Source organism: Chrysochloris asiatica, unplaced genomic scaffold (assembly GCF_000296735.1).
Source record: "Chrysochloris asiatica unplaced genomic scaffold, ChrAsi1.0 scaffold00006, whole genome shotgun sequence".
NCBI lineage: Eukaryota > Metazoa > Chordata > Mammalia > Afrosoricida > Chrysochloridae > Chrysochloris > Chrysochloris asiatica.
In genome coordinates this window covers 35,741,772-35,750,133 of record NW_006408524.1, presented here as the reverse complement: position 1 = coordinate 35,750,133, position 8,362 = coordinate 35,741,772, and the positions used below count along the sequence as shown (strand labels likewise).

At 38.9% G+C, this 8,362-nt stretch overlaps 1 protein-coding gene across 3 annotated transcripts in view; it reads left to right on the top strand.

The window, feature by feature from the left end:
* Nucleotides 1-1,398: 1,398 nt before the first annotated feature.
* HDAC9 (histone deacetylase 9) overlaps nucleotides 1,399-8,362 on the top strand; it is a 717,483-nt gene continuing 710,519 nt past the window's right edge. The window contains exons 1-2 of one of the 3 annotated variants that reach the window (XM_006832232.1): nucleotides 1,399-1,512; nucleotides 1,926-1,988. In XM_006832232.1, coding sequence (XP_006832295.1) covers nucleotides 1,967-1,988 — 22 coding nt within the window. In that variant the 5' untranslated portion in view covers nucleotides 1,399-1,512; nucleotides 1,926-1,966. Of the gene's footprint in view, nucleotides 1,513-1,925; nucleotides 1,989-8,362 lie in introns of those variants that run through there. The other 2 variants (XM_006832234.1, XM_006832231.1) reach the window with 2 other exon arrangements.

Here is an 8,362-nt window from a genome sequence, read left to right as displayed (position 1 = left end):
CCAACTCCTTTTTTCTTCCATTTTCCTACACATGATTGACCAAAATCCCTCTTCCACCTGATTATTCTGAAAGCCTTGAAACAATCTAATTTGTCTCTTTTGTTCCTGTTGTTACTGATGATTTTAGAATTACAGTTTCCCTACTGATCTAGTTTATAAAACAGAGCAGAGCTCTCATGAAGAGTGGATTAGCACTTTTGAATTTGCCTTTGGGGGTGGTTTGATGGTGGCATTCTAATTTGGAATGCAGAATGTATTTATCATCTAGAAATGATGTCATGAATGTACTCCAGAGACTTTAGAATTTTTAGTATCATATACTGTAGTTCATTTACTTAGGTGAATACCACAAATGAGCTGGTCTGTCAAACTGTCCACTATCAGAAATGCAATTTCTATAGAAAAATGAGGTCTGTGCTCGACATAACAGAAGTAGAGATGAACATAGAACATACATAGTTGAATACTGACATATTTAATGATCCACAGGTGTGCATATTCAGTCATTCCACATCCATCCTTGAGAAGGTACATACTTGTTTGCTTTTTTCCTGTGGCAGATAAACTGAAGTTAGCTCCAGAGGCTTAAATAGAAGTCAGGTTTTCAGGTTAAAATAAAAAATACTTTTAAAAAATGTTCAATATGGTAGGAGTTAGATGCAGCAGAGTTTGATCGGTGATAAGGATTGTGAAGTGGACAAATGCCTAATGTAAATAGCAAAAGACAGATAAAATATGAAGTCAGTCCTTATAAACATTTTATTCTAGAGTGTGCTAGTTTTCAAAACTACCTCTACTAAATCTCCTGTCAGTCCTGAAAGTAGAAGGCAGAAAAGCTTCTAGTGCCACAGCCAACTGCAGTGTAGCCAGAGAAACAGGCAACAAAAATAGAACACCAGGATTGCTGTGCGTGGGTGAGGCAGAAACCACATTATGAGCAAAAGCTTCCAGTATTATTTTAGAACCAATACAGAGCTCTGCACTGCTCTCTCGCTCGCTCTCTTCCAAAAACACATACTACAAAAATAAAACGAAATGAAATGTATGTGCGTTTGCCCTCTTTGAATTATGATTCTTAATTTTTCTTGCCTTCTTTTCTTTGGAAGCTGCATAGAAACGTAGTGTGCAAAGCAAGCTAGGAAGAAGGAAAGAGTTAATTGCTTTGAAAGCCCAGCAATAGAGAATTATGGTTTGAAAGATAGAGGCTGGACAGCTGGGTTTGCTAGGGTATTTTTAAATGCATTAATGCAGCCTCCAATCACTAGGCCATGCTTGACCTATTTTTGGCTCAGGCCGACCATTGTTCTATTTCTGTGCCTGTGGGCCATGCTGTTGTTGATTCATATGCAAATGGATTATCACTAGCTTTAGCCAACTTGAGCTGAGAGACCGAGAAAGGGGGAAGAGAGACGCACACATAAACAGATAGGAGGCGGCACTGGTGCGGGAGCCACTTGCAGGACTAAGGGTTCTTGAAACAAAATCTTAGCAGCCTGAAGAAATATAAGCCAGGTTTAATCGGTTTCTTTTTTCTCATGGGTAGAGTTAATATTTTTCTACTTATTCTGACAAAGAAATAACCCCGAAGCACATTCCTATTGCCCACCTGCTTTTAGCTCCCGGGATAATCTAAACTCCAGAGAGCGCTAGCATCCACTCTGTTCTTTCTGCTTTGCATACAGGTTGGTAATGTAGCAAGTGCCCAGGTCTTTTAAAAAGTATTTGTCCAGCTTCATAGAAAGGAAATCATTGTCGAAGTTGGTTTCTCTGCTGCTGCTTCTCCTCAGGGAGGAGGGAGGACCAGCGAGGGTAGCTCCTGGGGCCGGTGTACCGAACGGGGAGGATGAATCTTTCATGCAGCTGAAGTAAGAGTGATTGGAATATGCTGCAGACAATTTACGAGAGTGACTTGTGTTTTTCCTCAGATGGGGTGGCTGGACGAGAGCAGCTCTTGGCTCAGCAAAGAATGCACAGTATGATCAGCTCAGGTAAGATCCTCTTCTATAACCCAAACATTTTATGTTAGAAATTCTTTAAGGAATTGCTGCTTTGTGTATGTATTGGCGCTGTTATTTTCTTGGTGCGTGTGTGTAGGGTTTAACTTAGATTCCTTCCATTACTGTTTTCCGTGCATATTCAGAGCCTCTTTAGAAAAGGCTGCTTCTGAATGAAATTGCAAACTATTGCTTCTGATGAAAGATGAGGCTGAGATAAGTAAAATGTAGTTGGGAGTTTTGCCTCACTATGCGATTTTCAAAAGGCTAACTGTGATGATTGTCTGCGATTCAAATTGAGACTTAAAAATCAGGTAAGTTCATGTTGGGGATTCACATTGCAGCTTCGGCCAGTCTGATGATTTTATATTTACAACTTGCATACAGAAACACACCTATTTATAGACTTACTTTCTAAAATGTGTTTGCTGCAGAGTTGTGAAGATAGTTTTATTCTTCCTATAATATGGCATTTTCCCCCCACCCAGCAGCCCAAAATGAAACTATGATGAAATAAAATTATTATTAGCAGATGCTTATTTTATTTTTCTTCAGAAACATTTGGGGAGTCTAGCATTGTCAGGCAGATGCGATGCATAGCACACATATAAATGTGTTTAAAAGCAGGTGCAGCGTTTTAAAGAATAACTGTAGCAGATTCCAATTTCTAGTTTTCTCTGTGTGCATTCTTGAGCTCAAAAGGAGATGTGATGGGAGATGAAGCTTGTCAGATTTCGTAATTTGTATTTGGTAAAACAGCATTCTCTCAGTTGTTTGTAATCATTACTTTTTTTCCTCAGAAATCCTATACAGGGTTGCTGTGAGAGGAATCCATTCAATGGCAGTGTTTTGATTTGTTTTTAAATAGTTAGTTCATTAAGCTTTCAGGGACTTTTTGTTTCCATCCTCTTCTGATGGCGTTATCCTAAATTGTCTTTAAGATCACCTTCAGATCTTTTAAGTCCACATGGGTTTTATCCCAATTATAAATATTATAGATTGCCACCTAGGTTACTGTGCTTAGAATGCCACATAAAGTCACGTTTACTCAGTAGCACTAGATGTGAAAGAAATGATTCCACAGGTTGGCATGATGTGTGTTTTGCTGTTGGTACACCTTCCCATCTGTTGATCTTTGTTTGAAGTAAGTTTTCTTGTCAGTAATGATGATTTTTATAGAGCTTTTTGTTGGTTAAATCTTTTCAGGGAGTTAGAATAAAATATCAATGCTGTATACTTAGGGGTGTTTACACACCAAGTGACAGGGATTATATTCATTAGTAGTATGTGCTTAACAGAAGTAGATCTGTTAGAATTTTAGTACCTATTAGATTATGATCTCCATGGCTGTAAAACTGACAAGAGGTTGAGGGGGTTGGTGTCAGCAGGCATACTTCTGAAGGAACGGTTCACTTAACATTTCTGTGCTTATTCACATAATTAACATGTGAATAGAGTATTTAAAATGATGGTTTCAGACTTGTTTTTCAGTACTATGCTTTATCCTTTTAGTCTGTCCATATCTCTGAGCTACAAGCAGGGACTCTGCAAACACTAAGACTCCCTGCAGGTGCTTGCAACTTTCTGTTTCTCACTGTCTTTGATACTCACATAAAACTTTACTCAGGTCTTAGCTGAGATTGTCATCTTTCCTGCCATTTAATGGTTTTTATACAATGCAAATTATTTTCAAAGGAGAAGTGTTTGAGATTGTCAATGCTATTTTAAAGGAAACAACAATTTAGCACTAACTATTAAGGTGTGGTTCAAACCCACCAGCTGCTCCTTGGAAACCCTATACAGTATCACTGTGAGTTGGAACCATCTCAACAGCACTTAACAACAACAACAACATTAAGATGTGGTGCTGTAGGATAAGCACTGGACTGCTAAACCCGAGGTCATCAGTTCAAATCCACTAGCTGCTCCTCCAAAATCCTATAATCATACTGTCGCTATGAGTTGGAACTGACCCAGTGGCACTCAACAACAACAACAATAAATGAAAAATGATGTAGGTGGACTCTTATCTCCCAATCCTCAGTGGTATGGTGTAAGTAAACTCCGGGTTCTATTTATTTTTACAATTTGAAACATAGAGACAATTGTATCCTTCCTACATTGTCATGCAGCATATGATTCAGTTTATTAAAATATGTCCTTACATTTATTTCACTAAGTCTTTATTATGTATCTACCATGGGACACTGGTTCTCATACTTGGAGTTGCCAGGAACATGAAATACTCATGCCAGGATTCTACTACCAGAGTTTCTGATTTAATGGACTTGGGACCAACCTGAATATTGAGGTATTTTAATTATCCCAATGATTCTAACATGCAGAAAACTGGTGAACCATTCCTCATGAGGATGGTAGAAGTAGTGTTGATGTAGGATTATGATTAATTTAGGAGTGACTTTGCCTGAATTTAGACTCTCTGGTGGTGCAGTGCTTAAGTACTTGGCTGCTTGAACCTACTAGTGCTCTACAGAAGGATGAGACAGTCTGGTTATTAAAAGATTAACAGCCTTGGAAACATTTGGGGGCAGTAATATTCTGTCCTCTAAGGTTGCTGTGAGTTGGAATTGAGTCCAGGATAATGGGTTTTGTTTTTGTTTTTGCTTTAATTTAGCTGCAAACCTTATTCAGCTCTTTTGGACCAGTGACCTCAATGTGATTGATGGGTTTAGAAGTGGACAGAGTTTTTGGGTCTGAAAGGGAGACCAGATATATGGTGGCGGTGCAGAGTGGCAGAAAGAATACTGTTTGGGGATCAAAGCCCTGTTTCTAGTATGAACTCTACTGCTAGTCAGTGTACAACCAGTTTGTTGTTGTTGTTAAGTGCTGTCGAGTCAGTTAAGACCCATAGCGAGTTATCTGTAAAATGAATAATAGTGCACTCCTGTTTACCTCCGGGCTTTTTTGTAAGGTTTATATATATATCAAAGTTTCTTTGCAGTATGTACACACTATTATCATTACTATTATTAGGATTGAACCTGGGATCCTGGCTATTCAGTGTCATGCTCTGTCTTGCTAGACAAGCCACGTGAGATAAATTGTATGTCACAAAGGAAATGGTATTTGTTTTGAAAATCAGTTTTCTTATAAACATGTTGTCTTTGATTATCTTGAGCTTATTGTTGTTATTGTTATTGTGAAGTGCCCTTGAGTCACTTCGCACTCATAGTGACCCTGTATAGGGTTTCTTAGGAACGGCTGGTGATTTTGAACTGCCAACCTTGCAGTCCAAGGCATTAAACTGCAGTGCCACATCAGGACTTCTGATAAGTCAACCGAATTCAACATGACTTAAGTCTTTTTTTTTTTTTTGCAAATTGTGACTGTAAATCAGGATAGCTTGTGTGTGTTAATTTTTTGGAATATTTTGTTTATTACCTAAGAATCAAAGGCAAAGAATATTTAGAATATTTGATTGATCAGAGAAACTCTCAGTGGCAGATTTCTTGGGATTAATTTTTAAAATCGCTTTATTTTGGTGTTTAATTGTTGTTTTTACTATCAATTGTTTAGTGTTTTGATATATTATTGTGGGGAGCAGAATGGTTCTGTAGGGTAAGCACTGGACTGTAAACCACACGGACTATGGTTTCAGCCCACCTGCCACTTCATGGAAGAAAGATATGGCTTTCTGTTCCTGCAAAGATTCACAGCCCCAGAAACCTACCTATGCAGGGTCACGATGAGTTGGAACCAAATCATAGGTGCTTAATTATAACAATTTATATTATTGTAGCTATACTGAATCCTCTGCATCAATAAAGATTATTAGTCAACTCTTTTTATATACGATTGGATTTCAGGTGGTTTCTAGGATTCCTTCTTTTTCTCCTGGTAGCATTTTACCAGTCAGACTGCTAACCACAAGGTCAGCAGTTTGAAATTACAAGTGGTTCTGCAGGAGAAAGATGAGGCTTTCTGCACCCATAAAGATTTATAGTCTCAGAAACTCTAGACAGGGTCGCTATGAGTTGGAACCGAATCCATGGTACACAATCACCACCAATATTAATCTAGTTGTTTAGACATGTTGAACTAAATTCTCCAATACAATCTACTGATATTCTTAGATAAAAAAGTTTTATAATTTGAATCTTGGATTTCAATGTAAGTTGATACCTTTTTGCCAAGTCATTCTCTACTTTTGTGGCTTTTGTGGACCAATATAAGTGATGATTGTGGCAGAAACTGAAGCATGCATAAATATTCACTCAGGTCACTCAGCACTAGCTGGCAGAATTAGTGGCATTTTCCTGTTGACAGATATGCTGCTTAACACATTGGACTGCGGAGCTGCTCGGACAGTGTTGGAGCAATTATTATGAAAGGATTTCTTAGAGTTTGAATGGAAAATGCACTTGTTATAAGAAAAATTGACTTTAACAATGCATTTACTCTAGGATATTAAAAAAAAAAAAATCGAAACCCTGAGTTTCTGTCTTATGAAATATATCATCACACTTTCTGAACCCTCTTTTTCCTTGATGTGTGGTGTCAAGAGGAAGGAAACATTTTAGATTCAATAGTCATTTATGTCTACTTGAAAAGCCGAATCTAATTATGAAAATGTAAGTCTGTGAAATGCTTCTGCCATGTCAAGAATCACTTCTGGTATTCCCCATAATTACTGTTTTGCCATTCTCTAGCTCAGGTTATCTTTCCTTACAAGGCTGTTATCAGTTGGGATATTTGATAGGTAGTAGTCAGAAAACAAGTTATAAATAGGTCTATTGAGAACTGGGACAGAATGAGTATTGTATGGTTCACTGGATGGCACAGGTGGCAACTGCATTGCTGTGCCCGCTAAGTAAGACAATATAATAATAAAACCCCTCAGAAGACTGAAACAAACTCAATTTTTCAATATAAAAAATGGTTTTAAAGAGAGAATTTTTGGAGCTGATGGATTTGAAAAGATACCATATACTTTCTCACCATTGATTGATAATGAATTAAGTCAACAAAAGTATAAGGCAGAACAACAAAACAAAACACACACGACCCTTCAATATTCACAAATATCTGAGTAAAGTAAATGATATGACTCAAGGCAACATCCCTGAAACTAACAGCCAAGAGATAAAATGGAGATGAGCTTTTTTTTAGATCAGAACTTAGCTGGACTTGTCTGCTGGGCCTCCTTAGAATTTACTGGCAAGTTAACCACTTCCTGAGGCGTCTCACTAACATTCCCAAATCTGCAAAGAAACAAATTGAAAAGATACCCTCCTCTCTCTCTCTCTCTCTTTTTTGTCTTGTGACTGAGAAATAGTATAAAAAATTATGGAAGAGAAACAGCACTGCTTCTCTACAGAACTTTTAGACCAGAAAGCTTTTAGACCAGGGGTGGGTAGCGTCTGGCCCACGGGCTGTATAAGGCCCATGAAATCATTTGGACTGGCCCTGCCAAGGCAACTGTGATTCCAGTCATCACATTGTTGTTGTTGTGTTGTTGTGAAGTGCTATCCAGTCGACTCCTAACTGTAGCGACCCTGTATAAGGTTTCCAAGGAGCAACTGGTGAGCTTGAACCACTGACCTTGAAGTTCAAACAACTTTGCAGTCTGACACATTAGCCTACAGCATCACACTGGGACTCCACCATCACATTGTTGTTGTTAAGTGCTGTCGAGTCGATTCCGACCCATAGCGACCCTATATAAGACTTCCAAGGAGGGGCTGACCTTGCAGTCTGACGCATTAGCTCACAGCACCACACCAGGATGCCAGCATGTTGTTGTTGTTGTTGTTAAGTGCCGTCGAGTTGGTTACTACCTATAGCGACCCTGTGCAGGGTTTCTGAGGCTGTAAATCTTTATGGGAGCAGAAAGCCTCATCTTTCTCCCGCAGAACCACTATTGTTGTTGTGAAGTGCTGTCGAGTCGATTTTGACCCATAACGACTTTGTATAGGGTTTCCAGGAGCAGTTGGTGTGCTTGAACCACTGACCTTGCACTGTTAGGGGTGAGTTAATTAAATGCTTGACCAAAGATGGAAGGTTGATTTTTAAGTTGATAGTTTTGTATGGCCCATAAATGATGTTATGAATTCTGGCAGAAGAAAGGTTCCCCACCTCTGCTTTTAGAGTGTAAACTAGGAAAATAATCCATAACTTCTAATGGGATGTTGTTGTTGTAGTTCAGTGCTGTGGAGTGGGTTCCAACCCATAGCAATCCTGTATAGCGTTTCCAAGGAGCAGCTGGCGCGCTTGAACTGCCAACCTTGCTGTTCAAGTTAACTTTGCCTTCCAGTGCATTAACCCACAGTGCCACACCAGGACTGCTCTGATGGAATAACCTTCCCCCCAAAAGGTGCAGATCCTTGAATAAAATCTCAAAACAAGGC